This window comes from Pinus tabuliformis, chromosome 1_2 (genome assembly GCF_031772625.1).
Source record: "Pinus tabuliformis cultivar Carrire ecotype Pingquan chromosome 1_2, CPIR1, whole genome shotgun sequence".
Lineage (NCBI taxonomy): Eukaryota > Viridiplantae > Streptophyta > Pinopsida > Pinales > Pinaceae > Pinus > Pinus tabuliformis.
Window position 1 is genome coordinate 19,229,176 of NC_142298.1, and position 25,656 is coordinate 19,254,831.

The following is a 25,656-nucleotide window of genomic DNA, read 5'->3' on the forward strand; positions in this document are numbered from 1 at the left end:
ATTCCATTTTTTAAAATTTTGTAGATTCAAAACTTCAAATTTCAAACATCATGGTTATATTTCTTGGCATTTTCTTCTTCTTGGTTCCTTTTTTGGTTATTATGGTGCTGGAGAGTAGAAAAAGGAGGGTTGAAATTGAAAATGAAGAAGGGGGACATAGTGGATTTGATGAAAACCCCGGTGAGGAGGAGCTGGAGGAGAGTGAACATGAGTCAGCTCAAAAAACTAAACAAGACCAAACCCCATTGTGGAAATATGTTAACAGGCCTGAAGCAGGGAAAGGGGGTGGAACCACTAAATTTCATTGCCCCCATTGCAACAATAATTACACAGGTTCATACACCCGTGCCAGAAAACACCTCTGTGGGAAAATGCCATGGGATGAAGATAAACAAATAGGAATCAAAACTTGTATAGGTGTGTCAGCAGCAGATATAGCCAAATACATAAGGGAAGAGGGGGAATCCCAATACAAATCTAAAAAATCAAAGGGTTTCTTTGAACCAAGCTCACAATCACATACAAAGAACTCCTTTAGCATCCTCCCAAGGCAGTGGATATGGAGGCACAGGGTCACCAGGTTTAAGGCGTAGAACCATATCAGATTTCCTTGATGAAGGGTGTAGGAATGATGTGGATTCAAAAGTTTACAAGTTTCTCTATGCATGTGGGATACCATTCAATGTTCTTCACTCACTTTATTAGCACGAAATGGTTTCTACCATAAATGATGCCCCTAAAGGATACAAGAGCCCTGGGTATGACAAGGCAAGAACAGTTGGACTTGATCATGAAAAAGCAAAAATATCACATTCTTTGAATAGAATGACAAGTTCTTGGACTGACCATGGGGTGTCCATTGTATCTGATGGATGGACAAATGTAAAAGGCAAGCCATTGATAAATGTTCTTACTGTGTCCGTTAGTGGTGCCATCTTTCTTTCAGCATATGATTACTCAGACAAGTTCAAGACCGCCATCAACATTGCAGAACCTTTACATGTAACAAATGACCGTATTGGGCCATACAATGTCATCCAAGTCATCATTGATAATGCTCCTAATTGTAAGGTAGTGGGAGCAATTATTGAGGATAAATACCCCAACATATTTTGGTCTGAGTGTTTGGTTCACACAATGAACCTTTTGATGCATGATATTGTTAAGAACAAAAACGAACAATACAAATGGATTAGTGATTTGTACAAGAAAGGAAAACAAATGATAAAATTTATTACAAATCATAGCATTACCCATGGCCTTTTCCGTAGTCACTCAAGATTGGAGTTGTTGAAGATTGCGAGGACTAGATTTGGTAGCTATTACCTCACCTTCAGGCGCCTTTTGAAGGTAAGAGAGTCATTGGCTAGCATGGTATCAAGTCCACACTGGTAGGTATTAAAGGAAAGGGCTACAAATGCAGCTGATAGGCAAGGTTTTGAACAGGTGGAAGAGGCCGCTCTTGATGGTATGTTTTGGGCACGTGTGAGGCAAGTATTGGATTTCACCAAACCCATTTATCACATGATTCGATTTGTAGATACATATAAACTAGTGATTGGTGAGGTGTATGAGCAGATGGATACCATGTTGGGGCAAATAAAAGATATTGTTCATAACAATGATCCCAACTTGTACAAACTGATTGACGATTGTGTGTGTATACGGTGGGATAAACTTAATGTTCCACTACATTGCTTGGCGTATATCCTTACGCCAAAATACTACTCTACATCTTAGTTGGGCCAACCTGCACCATGGGGTGGGGTTAGGGCCAAACCCCATATAGATGAAGAGGTATCTACATGATATTTGCAAGCATTAGAAAAGTTGATACCTGATAGGGAGGAATGTGCTATTATGCGTCTTGAAATAGGCAGATACTTCAGTTGCATTGGTTTGTTTGGTACCTTTCATGCAATGGAAGATAGAGACAGATTTGATGCTCTCACATGGTGGGAATCATATGGCGGCCATGGACTTTTGCCAAAATTGGCAAAAAAAGTTCTCTCACAGGTTGTAAATACTTCTTCTGCAGAGAGGTGTTGGAGCACCTACAGCTTCATACATAATGTGAAAAGAAACAGACTCAATGAAAACTGGGCAGAAAGCTTGGTTTATGTGCACTACAACTTGAGGTTGTTGAGTCATTACTATGATCGGGCTTATGAGGATCCAACATATAAAATTTGGGACAACCACCAAGAGGATGATAATTTGGAGGATGGCACTATACATCTTGAAGAACTGGAAGCGGAACTTATAAGAGAGGAAGATGAAGCAACAACCATGCCACCTCCACCATCCAGTAGCAGTGCTTGAGTTCCGAGTCTTGTTCCTTTGCTGTCGCCGCCTCCATCTACACCCTCACGTGGAGGGCATGTGTTCTAGTCGTCGGTCTGTGTGGGAGACTCCTAGAAGACCACCATGACCTGCTCATACATTAGACATTTCTCGTGGCAAGGGCCACATGTAGTAGTAGATAATAGATTTACAGTTTACTTGTCTTTTCTAGTTTCTATTAGTTTTCATAACTGTTGAGTCTTAACTCTTTCATATCATAATGATATTTTTTGTAAACAATATATGACTGTGACAATTTAAGTTTGAAGTTTGAAGTTGGCAATTATAACTCATTGGTAATGATTCTGAATTATGAATATGATGCTTCGTGAAAGTTGTTTCATTTCATTTCATAATTCATTTTATAACATTTCATTTCATGTTAGATATTATTTATTGTAATGGTTAAAGTTTAAAGTTTAAACTTAGCTTACAAGTACAACTTTGGTGATCAATGATGATAAATGTTATATATTGAATTTGCAATTTTGAAAGCTTGAAGTTGAAAATTTAAGATTGATGAATCATGATTCACGAGACTCAAGATGTTGTATGTTACTAACTTGTGGATGTTGTTGATGAAGATTATAACTTCTAGATGATTGATGTTATATGGTTGATGGTTGAATGATCAATCTATGTTTTTTTATGTTTTTTATATCTAATTCATCATTCTACATGTTTTTGTTGACATATATGTATCAAGATATAAAAATAAAATAAAAATATATATATATTATATAAAAATCGCTTTCGGATTCGCTTCCAAACCGGGAGCTTTTGAAAATGTCGCTCCCACTCCCGTTTTCACTCCCGCTCCCAAGTAACACTGCGCTGAAAGCTTTAGTCCATCTTAGTCCCACTTGGATAGATTGCCCTGGTCAAGAATCTAGTCCATGGCATTGTGGTACCTATACTGTTGAGAGACCTTGGATAGATTACCCTAGTTAGGAATCTAGTCCATGGCATTGCGGTGCCTAAAGTTCTTCATGGTTCATGTGTTCTGGGATCTTCCTTGTACTTATGAATACTTCCCTAGTTAAATAAATATATTTGAGATGTATTTATCAAAAGAATGAAGAAAATATTATTATTATTATTATTATGACTTATTAAAGCATGGGTTTCATGCTTGGGTCATCATGTTTTAGGTCAAAGTCCCCATTGAGGACTTCTATGATTTATTATGAGTCATTGTACATTTAAAGAGACCCTTCTTGGGCTTTCAGATCATGTAAAAGAATTACTTTTGAGTCAAAAACGAATTTAGTCTCCCCCACACCAAATCGGCCTCAAGACAAGTAATTCGACCTCACAGAAAGGCTATAAATACAAGGTGTTTGAATTCATTTGGAGCATCACATTCTCTCTCATATAGTTCGATCCTTGAAGCTGGAAGCTAGAAAAGTGCGAAGTTGGTTAAGGGTTGGAAAATAAGCTAAAAGGAAGTGTGAATTTCTAGAGGAAGATGGAAGGGCCGAAAACCAAAATTTTGGGACAAATCTCACTCCATTCCAAGGTGTATCAAGGGAGATCGAAGCTCGCCAAGTTTGGTTGAAGTTGCTGCTACTAGGTCGAAGTTGTTATTGATGCTGCCAGGTCGAAGTTGCTTGTGAAGGGTTGTCATTTGCAAGAAGGATTGAGGAGCGACTTGGTGTGGAGGGAATCTCTTTTGGGTCTAGAGTCTTGGATTATCTCGAGAAACTATTGAAGAAAGAATTGTTGACTGGGCTTTCCCCTGGATAGGGGTTTTTGCCCTGGTTGTCCGCCTACATCTGTTGTCCTTGTTTTATTGTTTTGATAATTGCTTGATGAACTAAAAGATAAAGAAGAACATAAAGATAAAAGAATCACAAGTAATTATCTAGATAAGAAAATATTTTTTCGTTTCTGATTTTCTTACACCCAAAGCCCACCACTTGGGTACATTTCCCACAAAACACCATTTTCCACGCAAACCCAATACCCCAAGGGTTGTGGGAGTACCTCCCAAGGTACACTTCTCAATAGAGACTATGCCTCACAGTGTCCACAGAAGAAGGGCGAAAAAGGTATGCAATGAGCTATAGCTACATCGGTAGAAGCTTACGTGGAAGAGTTTGCTAAGATGTTTGAGATGAAATTCACACTTATTTCCATACCAGTTGGTCCATGGCTATTAGATAGTGGAGCCACACATCATATGATAGGAGCATGGGAGCTATTTGATAGCTTGACAGATTGGGACTCAAAGATGCATGTGGAGCTTGGTGTTGATACCAAACATGTACTGAAGGGAGTTGGGACAGTGACATTCTAAGTTGAGTCAGGAGGCGCATTGAAAGTGAAAGACGTGCTATGTGTCCCAGAACAAAAGAAATTTGCTTCAATCTCTATGATAGAGAAGAATGGGTTTGTTGTAGCATCCTAGGATGGATAGGCACTGATCAAACCCATGAGATCTAGATTAGATGATGGCCATGTCATTGGAGTTAAAGAGGGCAACATGTATAGGCTAAAGGGCCATCCTATTTGAGCAATGGCAAGTAGTAGGACAATGAAGGAGAATGAGTGGGAAACTTTGAAGGTTGAGCAAAGTAGAGGGAAGTTAACCTTCAGGTTTAGGTGGGGAGGAGCGATTAGTGAATCCCCCTAAGTCTATTAAGAAGGCCTCATGGTATGATATGAATTTACAAGATGTTTAGGAGCAGAAGGATTCTAGGAACAAATCCAAAGGGAGCAGGGGTCTTCGAGGATGATTCTGAACTAGGTGGCAGGGAAGGCTTACAGTTCAGAGGAAGCAACCATGGTAGTGGATGCAGTTCCAGAATCGGAGCCAATTCCAGGTGGTAGAAGCACCTCCTTCGCTAAGAGGGAGTGTTGATGTTTGTAGCTCAGGCAGGTACTTCTCCACGGGCCTAAGTGTCAAGGCGCACAACAATCACCCAAAGTCTCTTTAGGATACTTTCTTAGGTATTGAGTAAGTTGCTTTTGTAACTTAGCCTAAGTCTAACTTAGGAAAAGAACATAATTAATTATGTTGACTATTGAGCTAAATGAACTTAAGAAAAGTAAAGTATTTACTTTAGTGATTATGTTTTAATCTCAACTATTGATCTCAAGTGAGGTGAGATCTAATCTCAACCATCCATAACTTTGGAGATAAGGGCTAGGGATTTATCTCAAAGAGAAGTTATAAAAGAAAGGCTAAAGAGAGGAGAAAGCCACACCATACAATGGTGTTGAAATTTCTAAGTATTACCCGTTAGAAATTTTATCTGTATTCTCTGGTTTATTTCGCCTACTTGTTTAATTACTAACAAGTTATTTAATCATATAAACACTGAAATAAACACAATACAGTCTCAACCATCTACAGATCAACAACTAAAAGAAATAGACAAACACACAAGGGACACCGTTATTTTTGGACAATCGTCCCCGGAAAAACCCAACTTGGGAAAATCGGTGCAACAGTTCTGGGGTTTTTATTATTAAGCAACTTTTCTGAGTACACTGGGTGCCAAATTGGCTCACCCGACAGAGATAAAAAATTTGGCAGTAATACCTCTCTTCGGAAGTAGATATTCTGAAAGTCTGCCCCACGAAACCCTCTCCAGCACAATCTGAAGCACTGCGTCAGCCCTCCTGGCCTCTGCGTCAGCCCTCTGAGGCTCTGTGCAGCCTCTTTGGCTCTCTGCGTCACTCCTGCAGCCTCTGCATGGATGATGCAGACCCTTCTGGCCTTTGCATAGTCACTGTTGGCCTCAACGTGGATCCCTCTGGCTCTGCGTCTACCTCTCTACCTCTGCACTGGCCTTCCGAAACTATCTCTGCCTCTCTACCTCGTACTCACTGCCCTTCGCTGCAACTCTGATCACTGATTAGATTTCTCTTAGCAAACCCCACTCTAAAAAATCGAATGATTGATCACTCTGGTGTGTCTCTCCAACTGACCCTCAAGCCTCCTCTTATACTTTTTCTATTGAGTCTTCAACAACCGAGATTACATCTCTAATCAATGGCTAAGATTATATTTGGATTGATCCATGTCATTTAGAACCTTCTAACCCAGTTTTACACTAATACCCATTAATATTTTATTTTCCTAAGTTTAGACTTAGGAACTCCATTAAAAATATTAATTATTTTAATATCTCCTTCATCGGGCAAAATTTCTCCAAACCATTTATGGGTCTAAGAGATCTCGTGTGCTTTAGTCTCTCCACCATTTTTCATGGCTAGAACACATCCGATGCTACCCCAAATCAACAAATGGCACAAGACATTGAGAAAGAGATTTCCTCAAGTGAGGAGTGAGATACTCAAGTGTGCCATGTTCGAGAAAGGTGTAAGGATGTAGCATAGGAGATCTAGATCAACCAAGTAGATCAAGGATAGATCTAGGGATTGATTAGCTGGATCAGATCCAAAGCATGTTGTATATGTGTTTTTCTCAGTTGGGCCATTATCCCAAGTTGGGAGCCCAAGTAAGTTCAGATTATTAATTTAATGAAGAATTGTTGATTGGGAAGAATTTGTGTGTCATATGTGATTGAGATTGGTTGTGCAATTTTGTTTCCACTAAATATTTTGTTAAGAACCTAGTTGTGCTTTAATTCAGTAAGTCTGAGATAATTTTCTAGGAATTAATTGCCAGGTGCTGCGTTCAGAATTTAACATGGTCGAATCTGGACTTCCTTTTGAGAAAACTAAATCTGGCATCCTTTAGCGGTACCAAATTTACTTTGCATGCTAAAACAAAGACAAATGGTCCCTATCATAGAGATACATGCATGGTGACTTTGGATCATGGGATGCTTTGATGGGTATTGCATATCTATGACCTCAAGACTTAACCCATCTATTGTGATATTATAAGGATATGTAAGAATGGTTGCTCCTAGGTGTAAGGGGTATTTGTAACTATTCACATGAGTTATAATCATCCTTTGCACCTTTATATAGTCTCTTAAGCGTGTCCAGAATCCCGAGTCCAAATACATTGGCTGCCCTTTGTTAGTTTGAGATGATCCCACTATCCCACTAGCTATTGGGAATTTGGTAGCACTCTATACTACCTCCCAAGCAAGATAATTCCCAAGGGTTGTTTTTTGGGCAAAGTTAATTGTCCCAATATAGTTTCCTACAGGTAAACTAGGTTTCTTGCTTACCAACTAGTCAAAGAGTTCAACACTCTAGGATAGCTTCCTCCACAAGTTAACCAGGTTTCTTGCTTTCTAGTTAGCTATTGAAGTTCTAAGGTTGCCAATGTGTTTTTTAATGTTATTTTGTCGTATATTTCCATTAACTCTATTTCATTAGATTTGGGCCTTGATCCTACTTTTTAAGCTTGTGATTGTGACCATTCTTTGAATAGTTTGAACTTTGTGGTTATTTTTACTTCCTAGATTCTATTCTACAGAAAATGTTCCTTTGGGTGCATGGCAAAATATGCTACTTGGAAAATCTCTTTCTTTGCAACAGATAGGTTGTTAATGTTGATAAATCAATGCTAGTAGGATTAGGGTTAGATTTCTCTTTCTTGATAATTACTTGTGAATTATGTTGGCTTCTTTTACTTATTTGTTATATTATCTTTCATCAAGCAATAACCAAATTATGTGTGCATGAAGATCACAAAAAGCACAAGACACAAGATGTAGGCACTCTGCCAGGGAAAAACCCTTATCTAGGGGAAAAACCCAGTCAAAATCGCTTCCTTCAATAGTTAATCTTGAGACTCTGCAACCTAGACACAAACCTCCTCCACACCAAGCCAACCTCTCCTTCGATCCAAGCTTCGATCTAGTAGCGACAACACTTCGACCCAAACAACTTAGACTTGGCAGCTTTTGGCATCAGCAACAGCTTCGACCTTGACAAGGAGACTTCGATCTCCTAAACTAGCCCACACGAGAGAGAGAGAGAGATGCCAAAACTTCGATTTTTTCCTTCCCTTCCTTCTTGACCAAACTCGCACTCCTTTTAGCCTCCTTCTTCACCTTCGCACTTTTCCCAGCTTCTATCTTCCAGCTTCAGATATCGAACTATGTGTGAGAGAGTGAGATGCTCCAAATGAAGTCGAACTGCCTTGTATATATAGCCTTCCAATGAGGTCGAATTGCCTTCCTTGAGGCCGACTTGGTGTGGAGGTTACATAATTCATTTTTGACTCAAAAATAATTCTTTTTACATCGTTCGAAAGCCCAAGAAGGGTCTCATAAAATATACAATGACTCTAATGACTCTTTATTAATCTTACGAGTCCACAATGGGGACTTTGACTAATAAAATGATGACCCAAGCATGAAACCCATGCTTTAATAAGTCATTGTAACAATAATAAAAATTCTTTTGACAAATACATTTTATGAAGACCGAACCTAGTTACATTTTTCAACACTCCCTCTTAACTAGGGAGGTATTCATACGGAAGATCTCAAACTATATGAACTATGAAGAGTTTAGGCACGCAATGCCATGGACTAGATTCCTGACCAGGGCAATCTATCCAAGGTCTCTCAACAGTTTAGGCACTGCAATGCCACGGACTAGATTCCTGACCAGGGCAATCTATCCAAGTGGGACTAAGATGGACTAAAGCTTTCAGCCTCTCTAGGTACCATTAGGCTTACTTGCTAACCATCAACCCAGGGATCTAGTTGCGTATCCGAGGTCAAAGCTCTATGACCAACGCCACCCTCCCTATTTCGGGAACTATATACATAGCGCCGACTAGATGTCCTCCCAGGCAATGTGTGTCACATACAAGGCCTCAACAAATCTCTTCCAAACTTTTATCATCATCAATAAAATCAACAATATCAACTAAATCAAGCATGCTTCTAAGATATTCAAACTTCTTATTGGGAAGAGACTTTGTTAGTATATCAACTACCTGATCGTCTGTCAGGACATACTGTAGCTTCACAATCCCATCCTGCACCAAGTTCCTAATATAGTGGAACTTATTGTTGATATGCTTCGTCCTAGCATGAAACACAGGATCTCCAGACATCTTGATACAACTTCGATTATCACAATTATTCATAGTATGATCCAAAGGCTTCTCGAACAAATCGGTCAGAAGCTTCCTCAACCATACAACCTTATTTCCTACTTCACATGCAGCCACGTACTCTGCTTCAACACTAATCCAAGCAATGAGATCTTGCTTTCTACTCATCCATGAGATCATGGCAGATCCCAAACTAAAGCATCCACGGTAGTGCTTCTTCCATCGGTCTCACTGCCACCCCAATCTGAATCTGTGAAGCCAATCAACTTGACTTCCTTGCTATCGTACTTTAGGCAACGATGTATTGTGCCATGAATATATCTCAATATATGCTTGGCAGCTATCCAGTGATCATGACGAGGCTCCAACTGAAACTGACTGAGGATGTTCATAGCAAAGCATATATCCGACCTAGTATTTACCAGATACATTAGAGAACCTACCAACTGACGATAGGAGGTAGGATCCACGAGACTTGAGTCGGAGCTCCTCAACTTCTTGAGATTGGTGATCATAGGAGTAGTCATGGGCTTGGAATCCATCATCCCAAATTTCTGCAACAACTTGATGATATACTTTCCTTGCCCCAAATATATCTCCCCAGGATTTTGCCATACTTCCAGACCTAGGTAATAGTGCATTAGTCCTAGATCCTTCATCTCAAATTCAGCTGCCAACATCTTCTTGCATTCTTGTATTCTTCTCTCCACACTTGTGATGAATAGATCATCCACATACAATAGAATAATGGCTGGCTCATTATTCACAACCTTGATGTAGAGATTTGGATTAGTGGAACTCTTCACGAACCCAATTCTTAGAAGGTATGCATCCATTCTTGCATACCATGCCCTAAGAGCTTGCTTCAAACCATACAGGGCCTTCTTGAGTCTATAGACATTAGTACCTTTGCCATTTGCCTTAAAGTCCTCAGGTTGCTCAATGTATGCTTCCTCATCGATGGTCCCATTCAGAAATGTTGTGTTCACGTCCATTTGATGGATATTCCATCCCATTGTAGCAGCCAGTAAAACCAAAGATCTAATGGTAGTATACTTTGCAGTGGGTGCAAAGGTTTCTTCATAATATATGCCTTCCTTTTGAGAGAAATCCCTTGCAACAAATATGGCCTTGTATTTATCTATGCTTCCATCAACAATGTGTTTGATCTTGTAGATCCATTTTGAGGTGACAACCAATTTGTCACTAGGTCTAGGAACGATTTCCCAAACCCCATTCTTCATGATGGATTGATATTCTTCCTGCATAGCTTTCTTCCATACTTCTTGATGAGCAACTTCTTCAAATGTAGATGGTTCTACTTCAATTAGTCTTGTCATATATGCAGCATATCCAGAATATCTCTTCGGCCTTTTGCTTTCCCTAAAGGTTCCTTTCGCAGCTCCATGCCCTTCAACATCTTCAAGAGTATCTTTTAACCAATTTGGCCTCTTCCTTGTGCTTGGTATGACCACAGGTTGAATAGGCTCACTTGGTCCTTCTTCTTCTTGAATTGTAGAAGGGTTGTCGGGTTGTACTTCTTCTTCTAATATAGGTAGATCTTCGTCATCAGAATCAATAGGAATATCCTATGGTCTTTTGTAGGCTTGATTCTCATCAAATATAACATATCTGCTTACTTCAATGTGTCTCCCTTCCTTGATGTAGATTCTATATGCCTTTGAGGAGAGACTATAGCCAACGAAGATCCCTTTGATGCTTGTAGAATCTAGCTTCTTTCATTTGTCCTTTGGAACGTGGATATAGGCAGGACTCCCAAAGATTCAAAGATGGTCCACACTTGGCTTCTTCCCTGTGAATGCTTCCTCGGGTGTCATATTATCAAGAATTCTATGAGGACTTCTATTTTGAATATATACAACTGCCATTGTTGCTTCTCCCCATAGAAATTTTGGTAAGTCTTGATCAAGGAGCATTGTTCGTACACCTTCTTCAATTGTCCTATTCTTTCTTTGGCCACTCCATTTTGTTCGGGATAGTAGGGAACAATAAGCTCCCTCTTAATTCCTGCTTCTTTACAATATGCAATCAATTCTTTAGAAGTGTATTCCCCACCATTGTCAAATCTCAAAGTCTTTATTTTTCTTTCGGTTAGGGTTTCCACTTCACATCTAAACTCTTTGAATTTCTCAAATACTTCATCCTTTTTCTTGAGAAGGTAGAGCCATGTCTTTCTAGAGTGATCATCAATAAATGTTACATAGTAAAGATGACCTCCAAGTGATTTGTCAGACATGGGCCCACACACATCAGAATGTATGAGGTCTAATATTTCTTTAGACCTTGTTTCACTATTTGAAAATGGTTTTCTTGCATGTTTTCCCAACGAGCATCCCTTGCAGACTCCTTCACGATCTCCTTTGATATCGGGGATGCCATGAACTAGATGTTTAAGAGTGGAAATGACCTTGTAATGAACTGCCTTGTATATATAGCCTTCCAATGAGGTCGAATTGCCTTCCTTGAGACCGACTTGATCTTCTTGAGGCCGACTTGGTGTGGAGGTTACATAATTCATTTTTGACTAAAAAATAATTCTTTTTACATCGTTCGAAAGCCTAAGAAGGGTCTCATAAAATATGCAATACCCTTTATTAATCCTAGAAGTCCACAATGGGGACTTTGACTAATAAAATGATGACCCAAGCATGAAACCTATGCTTTAATAAGTCATTGTAACAATAATGAAAATTATTTTGACAAATACATTTAATGAAGACTGAACCTAGTTACATTTCAACAGTTAATTAATGTATAAAAATGCATTTACAATTGTTAGCTTTCCACCTTCAGTAATTATTGTTGGGTTTAGTGTTCTATCGAATATTTATCCTTTTAAAATTGGTTTTATTTGTACACTTGATGTCAAAATGTATGGCTTATAATTTTTCGATTTCTTGAAATAAATCGAAAATTCAAGGTGCTACTAGTTTGTTTGTTGCAAAAATCAATTGTTGTTTAACGTGAGTATGAGGGTGTCTGAACTAATCCAGTTTTTTAATAATAATTTCAAATTGTTGTCCGGCAGGTGGCAAGCACATTGGAGGCTGCAGTGGTGAGTTTGTTACAATTAGTTGGACTTTTTTGGGTAACAACTAATTTTGAAATCTCTTCTCTACACAAGGAAAATGTCATCAACAATTGGAGATGCATGACATGTTCTCTTTTGTAATATGCATTTTTATTTTACACACACACACCGTTATAGTTATTTGAAATATTTATATTTACATTTATTACTTTTTACGGGGTTGTGGGGTGGAGCAGGCATACATGCATAAATACAAGTTTAGCATATATTCATCCTTAAGGGTACTTGCACTTATTTGCAGATAATTTTTCTTTTCATTTTGACCTCAATACTACTGGTTGTTCTCTGTAACTTGATGCTAGTGAGCTCCTTGTGTCTCAAGTTTCAACCTTGGAGATGAAAACTGTTGTGTAAATTTGAAGGTGATGCTTGGTGTTTGACAAGATGGTGGTGTTTGAAAAGGCTTTCTTTTTTGTCTGTTTTCTGCATTTTGCTTGCCTGGTGTGATTTCTACATGCTTCTTTCTCTCAGCATTCTGTGACTGGTCTCTCTAGTGTAGAGTTTACCGATGTTTTGGGAAATATTTAACTACAGACACGATTCCTTGTAATCTTATGTGGTATTTTTTGTCATTGCCTGTATTTCTTGATGTATTTTGCCATTTCTTTTCTTATATTTTGTACTTATTGCTTTAAGTGTGCTTTCCAGATATGGTTACTGTGGTTCCAAGGGTTTGGTTACGATTTTCCTTGACTGAGCGTAAAAATTTTGTTCTGTGAATTTGTACCCTCTTGCTCTAATTCTGATATTTGTCTAATTTGTAAATGATGTTTTTGAAAATGCACAGAGACAATGGCATTGCATAAAAAGGGAGAACTTATTCCCTTGCTTTCAGCTTCTGGGCTTAAAGTGTCTTAGTATCAAGATAAGCATGTTAAGTATAAATTGGAACAAGTTAGAGGGGTTTTCCAAAAACTTTCAGTCAGCTGCGGGTTAGATGGGTTGATACGCAGCTATGCAGTGAACTTTTTCTTTTCTTTTTGTATTTTCCATTTAGCATGAAGATGACTTTTGTTTGAAAGAGAGAAACATTTCAAAAAGAAGGGCATTATATTTATCCTCGTCATTGTGAGAGATTGAATACCCATTGTCTACCTGTATTTCTTTCTACAATTTGTTTTTCAAAGTAAAGAAATGATATCATCATACAAATTGATGACACATACCGACTGAGCAGGTATAGTATTCAAAACTTGTTGATTTCTTGAAAGGAACTACAAATAGTTAATTTTATTTCTAAAAATCTTAGTAAAAACCACATATACATATTTTATGATTGTTATCTATGACAAAATCACAACAGTAAGGTCTGCAAGTACTGAACTCCTTTTCCCTTGGTAACTCTCTCTTCAAGAACTTCCATTTGGAGTCAGGATGCATGTGACATATAGGACTTTGCATCATAGTTACGTAGGAATGCTATTGCTTAAGGTCTATGCTAAAGCAGACTCGAACTTTGGGTCAGTCCTGTTCAACTTTGAATCACTAATGGCAAAACTCTTGTAAAACCAGAATTATGCAGCTTCTAAACCTAAATTTATCATTTCCAAGAGTTAATTCATCAAACAGTTTGACAGTTATAATCCAACAAGTTTCAACAATCCCAATGCTTTGTTATTGTACCCATACATTATTCAACAAAATAACCAAGGACCTTCTGACGACTATTGCAATGGAAATTAAACGACCTGAAATAACCATAAGATTACAACGCAGATACGTTGAATTCATAAGTTGATTGAACAATGAACGGTTAAAAAATTCTGTAGAAGTTGTTTGCTGAAGAGATTCCCCTAAATCTATATGATCTAGATAAAACCCTCCACTAGAGGAACATACGGTATATCTAATACCTTGATTTCTTGTTTATGTAAAGGCTTAGTAATACTTGTTTTCATCGGTTATGGTTTTCATAGTTATCAATACAACCTAGGATAACTAGTTACTAGACATAGCTTAAACAACATAGATTATCTATCTGGAATGCAAATATTCATTCAAATAAAGCCTAACAAAACTTTGACCAGAACTGTTACTAGTTGTGCTTGACATGGAGTTGTTTGATTGCTTTCCTTGTTCATAGTGCTTTGTCGTAAAAGGATAGACTCCAATATGGTTCCCGCAATCGTTTGCAGAACCATATCCTGATATTGCTTCATTGAATTCAGCATCATGACCAACCAAGATTTTGTTATTATTTGTGCCATGTGGTTCACACAAGAGTCGAGGCATGCATATCTGTTTTCTTATGTGACTATAAAGCAAAGAATAAAGTCATTTTGTTAGGATGCCTGGACTTGTTAGAAGTCTGATTCTTTTAGGTTTAAAAGCATTCAATCTATTGTAAGGATTTGAAACGTAAAAATGATTGATTTGATCCTTTGACCAATAAACTATGTTCTAAGAAATCATTCATAGGAATTCCTTGTTGGGTACTGATTATTGACACCATTAGATTTACAAGAGTACATCTTGAATGCCACGATCTCAATCGATTTTAACTGATTTTAATTGATTGTGCTCTGTCTCTCTTTTCAATTGCCTTACGTTACATAAATGAGAGGAGGACAACTCATGAACTTTGACTTCGACTTGTTTTACCTTTTTTGCCCATTGCCGGTTCATCCTCTTGTGACTTTTTCCCTTTTCCAACTCCTTGTTTTCCATGGCTTTTTGCAGTTTATAACCTTGAGCCTTTTAGTTAACGTCCCCCTTTTGTGAAACTTCTTGTGGTTGTTATATCATTTTTGAGTAAACCTGTTGCCTCTCAAGTCAATTTTCCTTCTGACTATTTTTAAACTCTGATTTTAGGGAACTTTCTAAACACTACTCCGTTATGTTGTATAGCTAGAGCCAAATATTCTTAGGTCTCAATGGTGATCAGTTCAAAGCCTATAGCCCATAGATATTTTTGGGCATCAGTCTTCATATGATATACGGGCTTATACAAACTTAGTTTTGCCACACATAAACTTCTTAAAATTGAAAAGTTTGGAACACCTTTTCGATGTTGCGTTTTACATGGTGTTTTCTAGAATTTTAGGGTTGCATTATTGAAGTGTTTGAACAGGCCTTTTTGCTTCTTCTTATTATAATTGATATATATGGAGTTATAAACACCATCCATGTCGTTGGTTCTTAATGTTCATTATGTTGGTCACTCTTGTTTTCTTTCGTCGTGAATGTTTGTTGCTGTCATGGGAAACAATAAACAACCATCTAGTTGTTGCCACTTACGAGGCAATTTGACTCATAAATTCAAGATCCTTAAGTTGCTGCCTGACACTCAATTGGTCTAAATTTGACACCTTAGAGGCCGCAGCACCTCTTTTAGTTGGCAGAAAGTAACCTTCTTAAGATTTGTGTAAATCATTGCATCAAAACTTTGCTGATGATAAAAATGCACCTCACAAGTTCAGGTAGTTATCATATATTCTTAAATTGCAATCTTATTTTCAAAACTGCATGAAGCTTAGTAGTAGAGGTCCTCACACAATAGTTATACTGTGACATTGTTGCGAGATCACTATGTGGCTCTATGAGTTCTTATATGCTATATCATTGTTTGGTGAAGCCTTACTTATTATTGAAACTTACGGCAAACACACTGGAGACATTAGTATTTTGAAGTATTTTGAATTTTTTTAAGAAACGCCAAAACTCAATGAGGACATAGAGAGAAAAGATAAAAACAAAGGCAATTTCTCATCTTGTCATCATAAGCAAGTGATCACTTATTCTCTTTAAAGTAGAGAATCTACTATATATGAAATGTCTGCAATAGACATCATTTTGTATTCATAGGGAGACCTCTCACTAATAAAGAAATACAATTTATTTGATTAACAGGCAAATTTATTCTTTCTTAATGATGGGACACAATGGTCTTGTATGAAATGCTGATTCAAAAATGGAATATTAATAATATAGGATTGTAAATTTAAAATATGAATTTTGCTAAATTGAGAGCATGATTACAAGGGACTTTTTTTGTATCCATGCAAATTAGTGCATAGTCCAGTTGGACAAATGATAGAATGGCTTCTAATCGTTGTTCAAACTATTTTTGTGAATTTTTTTAAAATGAGATTTCATTGCATCAGTTTTATTATTTTTACTCGTAGTTGCTTAGCTTGTCTTCTAATAAGAGATATTGAAAAGAACTTAGCAATATAATAGTGTGCGTTTGCAACACCAATGAGCATTAACTAAATTACAAATTTGTACGTCTTAATGAGTATCAACTAAATATATTGTAGGCAAAAAGGTCAGGTAAAATTATAATCATGTGAAATATGGGAGTATGCTATATATATATAGTAATATCAAGCCATTTGCAAGAAACTTGAAGATCTAGAAGTGATTTAGTTAGCTTTTTGAAAGAATACCAAATGCCATGAAAAGACAATAATGATGTGTTGTTTACACATCGAGAAATCAACAATGAAGCTAAAATCCTTAAGATTTTAGCAAAAGAGTGAATAAAAACGTGAAGCTTGATAATAACCCTTAATGTGAAATGAAAATTTTGAAATCCTTTTTAATGTTAGAATTGGTTACAAAACATGCTTGTGTATTTGCATCATAGCTCAATGGCATAATTTGTAAAATTGAATCTAATATGATAGATGTGGATTCTTCTTGAGAGCTTCAAATGCACATCTTAACATTCATTTCTTTCTCATGCACAATTTTTTGAAAAGTGATGATAATATTTGGAAATTGTGCTACATATACGATTATCAATTATAAATTTTAAAATTCTTAGGTTTTTATAACTTAGGTTACAATTTTAAGATTAGAAAACAGTAATTACATTTTTTTTTGGTGTTAATGTGAAATTATAAGATTATTGATCCTTACAATGAAAATCACCTTGTCACTTTACCACTTTGTTACGAGTTTAAATTTTACAGAGGACAAAATGCTTGAAGGATAAATAAGAATATTTTTAACTAAATACATTAGTTTTGCATCAATGCTACATAATCTTTTTTACATAATTAATTATCACCTTAAAGAGTTGTAACAAATCCTTCTACAAGTTTACCATCTAGTGTTAAGGTGAGTGTGTGTTTGGACTAAACAACAATACAACATTATGAAGTGACAAATAAGGGGAAGATGCCCTTCTTGGATAGTTGGGATCTAAGGACAAGGGCTTAGAAGTATAAAAGATCATGGTAAGTCCAAGTGGGTAGCTCAATTGATTGTTACCATTGTTGTTGGGCATCTAGTTGGATCTATGTTGATGAGGGCTTGAATTAAGTTCCCTTGGGTTAAACACAATAGTCTATATTGACAAGTTTATTAGGGATGCTATCCATGAATATGGAGACACACCCTTGGGTTTCCCCATAAAGTTTTCCTTGGAAAATAAAAGAAAAATTTAGGAAGGTTTTCATGGACTTGATTAGAGTTTCCAAATCTCAACAATTCTTATAACTAGTTAGACAATTTAGAGAGAGATTTTTTTTGGTTGTCTTCATCAAGGCTAATAAAATCCTCCATCTATAAACATAGAGTGTGAATTTAGTAAAGGGCATGGCCCAATTCTAACACTACCACTTCCACTAATTGCCTTCAAAAGTTAGATTGAGCTTAAAACTTAAGTTATTAGGTGTGAGATCCTTCATTCTCTCTATAGCCAATTTGTTCATGTTCTCTAATCAATGATCTTCCTTTATCTTAAACAACCTAATCCCATTTAGCACAATTGTGTATGTCCTGGATAATATTGGTTCTCTTTTGCTAGAGTCTTAGATATTTATTTTATGGTCTATATCCTATAATAAATTCAATATCTTGTCCACCAAATTGAAGAATATTTCACAAATAGATACATAGAAGAAATTCAATAATTTGTCCGCTAAATTAGAGGATGTTTCACAAATAGACAGATTGAATTTATAGTTATTTTGCATTAGAAAATGCCTTTAAATTTTTTTAGTCTTTCACATATTTTTAAAAATGAAAAACACTTTAATTTTAATAGGATCTAGTCATCAAACAATCAAGTAGACACACCTCTTTCCACCCAATCATATAAAGTGGACAACCTTCTATGATATTTCGTTCGATAAGACTTCCCATTTCTTGTTTCTAAGAATGGATATCATAGTCCACATGGCAAAAAGTGACACTCCTTTTGTTTTATTAGCAATGATACACAATTTTAGAAGTGCATCAAATATCTCATTCAACTCTATGACATCATTTTCCCCTTCTAAATAATCCTACAACAATTTCCTAAAAACATACAAGTTTATTGTATGTTCATCAAGAAGTTTTGATGATAGACACACTCTCCTTTGAAGTCACGTGTTCATTTTTCAAGTGCAATAGATACAAGCACTGATTTATGAAATATTAATACTTACTTCTAATGATGTAGATATTCTCTTAGCACTTCCAGTTTATCATTAAGCAATTACACTTAAGAAATTCAATCATACATGCATAAGTGACAGTAGAGATCACAATGCACAAAGAAAATACAAGATTTAACCTAGGAAAACCCACTTGGGGGAAAAACCCAACAACTTTTGCCTTAGAGAAATTCTTCAGTTCAACAAGAGATACACATCATACTTCTAGTCAACTATGAGGTCAAATTGATCAATAATGCTATGGTCAAACTTGGTCAAACAACTGTTTTTTCAAGTCAATCTTTTGCCCTTAACTTCAACCCTCTCTAATTTGCCTAGGCTGAATTTCGGCCTTCCAGAATATACTAAAAAAATCGACCCTACTGCTCAGAATGGTATTCCTAGAATTTCGGCCCTACTGCCTAGAAGTTCAACCTATTGCCCAAAAAGGTCACATGTACGAAGTCATGGAGAGAGAAAGAAATAATAGAGACGAATTTGTCCTTCTTCATCCTATTTCTTCCTTCTTTGATAGGATGCCCATAATATCTCGTCTTGTGTGAGGTCGAATCGTGCCTTGTGGAGGAGGTCGAGTGCTCTATATATAATGTTTTGCCTATCTGAATGGGTGTCTCTTCACCCGAGCCGACTTGACAAGTTTGGAGCCAAAAATTCAAAATTTAAAATTCAGAATTTTCTCTTTTGATACTGACATGAAGAACATGTCTTTTATTAATTCTTTCAAGGGCTAAACAATGAAAATGACATGAAGAACATGTCCTACAATTTGATTATATATTTCAAGGGCAAAAATATAAATTTTGAAGACTGACCATAGCTACAAAATTCAATACTTCATCTTAGCTAGGGAGGTATTCATAATGACTAGACAAATGTTCTTTTGTTAACAAATTTCTCTAAGAAAAGGTTATAACAAATCATCATCATTATCAAATTACCATAATCTGGTCAATAACTCTAACACATGGTAAACTAATAACATCTATTAGTTTTGGTAGCTTGAACAAGTGTTCTAGTCTCTATTTGGTGTTTATGAGGCTAAGGAACATAGGAAGATTATTATCTCCAAGACCTAGAATTTTTTTGAAGGGAAATGACTATTGTCGCTGCTACAACACCCTCCAAAATTTTGGCTGACATATAATTTCGGAACCTACTTTGACCTTGCAAGTTGTCGTTTCTATTGGCAAGAGTCATCCCATGTAAATCCTCTAAGTTTTCTAGTCCCTATTGGAAGAAAACTTAAGTGTCATCTTTTGGCATGGGAAGTGTCGCACATTTTGAAAGTAGTGTTCTAGTCTATTTCAAGAGGCGACTTTGATACTGATGGGTCCTATCTATCATATAGACATGTACTAGACTCATTTCCAAATTTTTATGCACTGTCGTACTAGTGTCGTCACTGTCGTCACAAAGTGTATCTTAAGTGTTGCACTTGGAGGGGATCATTGTTTTGTCGTTGCATTAAGAGGATCATGTTGTTTCTGAGTGTTGAGTGTTCTATGTTGTGTTGTCGATGGATTTGAGTGTGTGATCATGTTCAAGTCCTACCTTGTTCTCATCTCTACTTCACTGATCCCACAATTAGTCAAATTCTAGAAGATTTCATGCCCAACCAATCCGAGCTCACTTTGCCCCTTTGAACTGCACATTGCATAATTGCAAGCATCAACACTACAACCCTGCCTCTTGGAATTGCACAATGCACAATCCTCCAAGTGTTGTCGTTGCCGCAACACCCTCTAAAATTTTGGCCTACATCCAATTTCAGAGCCTACATTGACCTTGAAACCTATCGTTTCTAGTGGTAAGAGTTGTCCCATGTAAATCCTCTGAGTTTTCTAGTCCCTTTTGGAGGAAAACATAAGTATCATCTTTTGGCACGTGAAGTGTCACACATTGTGAAAGCAATGTTCTAGCCTATTTCAAAAGGAAATTTTGATACTGATGGGCCATATATATCATATAGACATGTGCTAAACTCATTTCCAAAGTTTTATGCACTGTCGTACTAGTGTCACCATTGTTGTCGCAAAGTGTATCTTAAGTGTTGCACTTGGAGGGGATCATTGTTTTGTCGTCGCATTAAGGGGATCATGTTGTTCCAGAGTGTCGAGTGTTCTATGTTGTGTCGTCGATGGTTCTGAGTGTGTGATCATGTTCAAGTCCTACCTTGGTCTCATCTCTGCCTCACTGGTCCCACACAGTGAAATTCTGGAAGATTTCATGGCTGACTAATCCAAGCTCACACTGCCCCTCTAAACTGCGCATTGCATAGTTGCAAGCATCAGCACTGCATCCCTGCCTCCTAGAACTGTGTAATCCATAGTCACTGCTACTAAGGACTACACATTACGCAACCATAATGCTCAATACCTGCCTCATGATTTATAAAACTACGCATTATTGCCTCCCAACCAGTCCTTTTTTGTACATTGCGCAATCCCAATCTAAACCCTGTCTCCCTGACTCCTTGAACTACGCAATTGCGCAATCCAATTGCCTAGTTCCCTCGAGAACTACGCATTGCACAATTACATGGGCAAGCTTGTCTCACTGTGACCCTCAACAGCATAATCCTGCTTCACAGGCCTCCAGAATTGTGCATTGTGCAGTTGCGAGCCTCAATTCTTCACTCCTGGCCTCTAGAACTGTGCATTGCACGATCTCGGAGTCTTCCTTCCTGTCCAGTACCCAGTTCTAGCTCAATCAACAATTTTAATTATGCAAGTTAGACTAGGAGGTTTTCAGACTAATGTCATCTTGTCATGAGTTGATTTCACTTGTAGGTATTATATCTTGGCATGACAGGATGATACTAAAGAAATATGAGAAGGAGACTATGCTAAAAGACACTTGGGAAAATGTGAAGACGAGATGATCATTGAACAAGAAGATCAAGGGATGCTAGATTGCGACAGAAGCTGGAAAATCAAGGTCATAGTGAAGACTCCTCCTCTTCAAGCCTTTCAGAGGAAGAAGAGGAACACCACACAACATCTTTTATGAAGACACAAAGATAGCAACAAGAAGAGTGGTCTGACATTGCTACATCATCAACAAGTTCATGTGATTAGTGTCAAGTCATGTCTTGTCAAAGTGTCATTTCAAGAGTCATATGAGTCATCATGTGCCACATCATTTGTGGATGTAATTATGTAATTTCAATAAATGAGAAATGTAAAGGAAAGTGGAAGTCCAAGAGTCACCTATAGAATGTGAAAAGTCATGTAGAAGTCAAAGAGTCTCATGAGAATTCGAAAAGTCATATGGAAGCCCAAGAGTCATGAGGGGAGCCCAAGAGTCACAAGGGAGGTGGAGAGTCACCTCATTTGTTATATATACACCCTCATAGCTCAAGCAAAATACTTTTCACCTTGGCTTCTCCAAACAAGCATTAGAGAGGAAGATAGTTCTTTTGGAGAGCAAGTGGTAGCTCTAACGCTCCACTATTGGAGCTAGTGGTGTTCATTGTATCGATGTATCTTGGAACTTTTGCTTAATACTTGAAGCTCATTGAGCCAACACACTTTCATGCGTATGTCGTAAATGTTGTAAGACTTTGAATGTTTGCGATATATGTTATCCTCATTTGTACTAAAGAAATTGAACTATTTTAGTGGCTTTGGTACTTATCTCATTGAATGTGTGTTGTACTTGTTTTAACGATCGTTACTTCTATGTGAACTATTTACTAGTTAATTAACAATTCTTTCATATATATGCTCGTGCGTCTTTATTAGATTAGTATTATCAGTCTTTTCTTAAAGGCTCACTTACGTTTCCCTCCAATGAAATAACCTTGGTACATTCTACAACTGAACATTTCACAAGGCATACTCACTTGTTCATTCTGAAAGTACATGTGCATTACTCTCTTGTGTTAACTATTGCAGCCAAGGCAAATCTCTAAGAAAAATGGTAGTCGGGCATTATTTCAGGAAGGGCTCCTATACCAAATGGTGTGATTCTAATTGAGACTTCACATCGGGAGACCCCCTTGCATGTGGGAAGGTTCCAACACCATCAACAATGCCTTAATTAGATTAATTAGCTAATTATTAAATATTTTCTTAAGTCTAACTTATGAAAATTGGTTAATTAAATCAGAGTAATTGAGGTAAATTGATTTTTCTCTAAAGACTTTAAAAAAAGTCACTTGATGGGGTCAAGATGATCTCAGCGATCGATTGTGATTAGATTTTGGTCGTTGGTTGCTCAATAAGATATTATAAGACTAAGTCGATGGGGCTTTGGAGATCACTCAAACATAGCAAATCGTAGTGATAGCAAGGGTGCAGAGGGAGACACCAACAATGGGGTTTCAGCAGAGAGATTGAGGAGGGAATTTTCGAAGTAATTCTCCATAGATATTCTAGCCATTCCAAGAAGGGAAAGGGGGGTGAATTGTTCTGGAGTAAGGGTGTATTAGCCAATGCGCATAATTGGGAAACATTTTGATTGCCAGAGACAGGTGTGGAAGGAGGTGGAAGTTACAGGAAGCAGAAGACATGCTGGAACTAATTTTCGGATGCAATGCAAGTTCCAAATACGGCCTTACACATTTTCTAGATTTCCTAGTATGAATTACAGGCAGGAGGTGCGAGTTGCAGGCAGAAGGCTGTGTGGTTTTGTAGAAGGGAAACTTTTGTTTCCAGTTTGATTTTTCCAGTAGGAGTGGAGAGCATATTTGTTGGAGCTTTACCGGTGAGAGGCAAGTAGATTGTAATTCTCAATGCTGAAGATTATTATTAATAATAAAACCCTCATTTGAAGAACTGGTGTTCCCCACATTGGGGTTTTTCTAGGGACAATTTGTCCAAAAATATCGGTGTCAATTATTTTGTGTGTGTATTATTTCTCAGTTCACGTTATTATTTGTGAAAATTGAAGTAGTGATTTAATCGTTATTTTCCATGATTAAATTCTAAAGACAAATAATCTGCAATAGGTAGAAGATTAAATTCCAGTTGTTGTAATTAAGGAAGTTTCACATGGTATCAGAGCAGATCAATGCAGTGGGTTTGCAGGAGTAAACCGGCGTAGGGCACAAGAAGAGAAAATTCAAGGGTTTATAACCTAATTTAATTTCTTCAGATTTTGGGTTTCGCTATATTTCCATATTTCTAGAGATGGTTCCAGCAGGTTTGAGAGATCAAGATAGATTGGATGGAGCCTCCAACTTTGGTGCATGGAAAGCCAAAACATATATCTTATTGGATGATCATGGAATGCAAGAGTATGTGACTAATGTTATAACTGCATCGACAGATCCACAATGTTTGGAAACCTATAAAAAGGAGAATGCAAAATCCAAGAGGATTATCCTTGATGGAGTCAAGGACCATATTTTTCTGCATATCATAGGGAAGGGCACAACAAAGGACATATGGGACGCGATTGTCGATCTGTACCAAAATCCTACAGAGAACAAAAAAATTATTCCCAGAGAGAAGTTGAGGACCATCAAAATGCATAAGGGTGAAGATGTAGTATCCTACCTCCCTAAATTTTGACTTGCCAACGAATTGGATACAGTAGGAGATAAGCTAAGCGATGACGAGTTGGTGCAAGTGGCCCTAAATGGGTTTTCTAGGCAATCAGATGTATTTTTCCAAGTTATCAATGGAAGAGACATTTTGTTGAGCTGGGAGCACCTATGGAGTGATTTCACTCAGGAAGAGCTCAGGTTCAACTTGGTCAGTGGCAGTAGCAGCAGTCTCGGGAAAACTCCAAAATTTGAGGAGACATAGGAAAACATGGCCCTGGTAGGGAAAGGGGAGGTGAAGAAGGGATCCAACAAAGAATCAGGCCCAAAAGGAGAAATGAAGAAGAAATACTTGATTAAATTCAAGTGCTTTGGTTGCGGTCATCTAGGACACTGTGTCAGCCAATGTCCTAACCAGAGGAAGGGAGAAAAGAAGGGGAGGCAGACAACAACTTCAGTGAACATTGAAGAATTATCTTCTAGGTAAGAGGATGAATTTTCTCTTATAGCTTGCCTCTCTAGCTCACATTCAAGAATGTTTGGTATGTCGACAATGGAGTGTCGACACATATGACGAGAGTTAGAGAATATATCTCCTATTATAAGGAGGAGAAGATGGACTTCCAGATACAGATGGAAAACAAGATTAAGTGTACTCTAGTTGGGAGAGGTACCATCAACATTCAGAGGGAGTCAGGCAAGAGTACCAATGCTATAGATGTGTTGCATGTGCTAGGTTTAGCCATGAATTTGATTTCAGTTTTTGCACTACAAGGCAAAGGATATGATGTCTATTTTGTGGGGCTGTTATGAAACCAGCTCAAGAAAAGATAGAAAAGATAGATCAACGCCTTAGAATTCGGCCTCTTCGAGGGGGCAACCTCCTTTACATTACATAAATGAACAATTCTTGGATGAAACAAATGAAAAGACCTCCTTTCTATATATAGGAGTCTAAGGGGTCATAATATAATCAGAGCTGACATAACAATAATGATGTAAGGGCACAATAATAACAATAGTGGGCTTCTATGGGGCACAATAGTGACAAAATGGACACTACATGGGTACATCAATATAATAAGGTGGTTGTACTAATAACAATAAGGGGTTACACTAGTAGTATAGGGGCCTAACATGCCCCTCTCCTTCAAAAAGCATTGTCCTCAACGCTTGAGTAGTTCTTGATGCTTCTGTATAAAATTCTTGTCCTCCCATGTGGAATCTTCAGCATGTAAGTTCTTCCACTTGATGAGATACTCTAAAATTGATCGATTTCGTAGCTGTCGAGTTCTTGTTTCTGTGACTTCTCCAGGTTCCAATA

The 25,656-nt window shown here is 37.4% G+C and overlaps 1 protein-coding gene across 2 annotated transcripts in view; it reads left to right on the forward strand.

The window, feature by feature from the left end:
- The window catches only part of LOC149204107 (glutaredoxin-like), a 167,320-nt gene extending 153,702 nt beyond the window's left edge, over window positions 1-13,618 (forward strand). For both annotated transcript variants that reach the window (XM_089393202.1, XM_089393201.1), the window contains 2 exons: window positions 12,393-12,419; window positions 13,243-13,618. In XM_089393202.1, coding sequence (XP_089249328.1) covers window positions 12,393-12,419; window positions 13,243-13,313 — 98 coding nt within the window. In that variant the 3' untranslated portion in view covers window positions 13,314-13,618. The remainder of the gene's footprint in view (window positions 1-12,392; window positions 12,420-13,242) is intronic.
- Window positions 13,619-25,656: the final 12,038 nt, after the last annotated feature.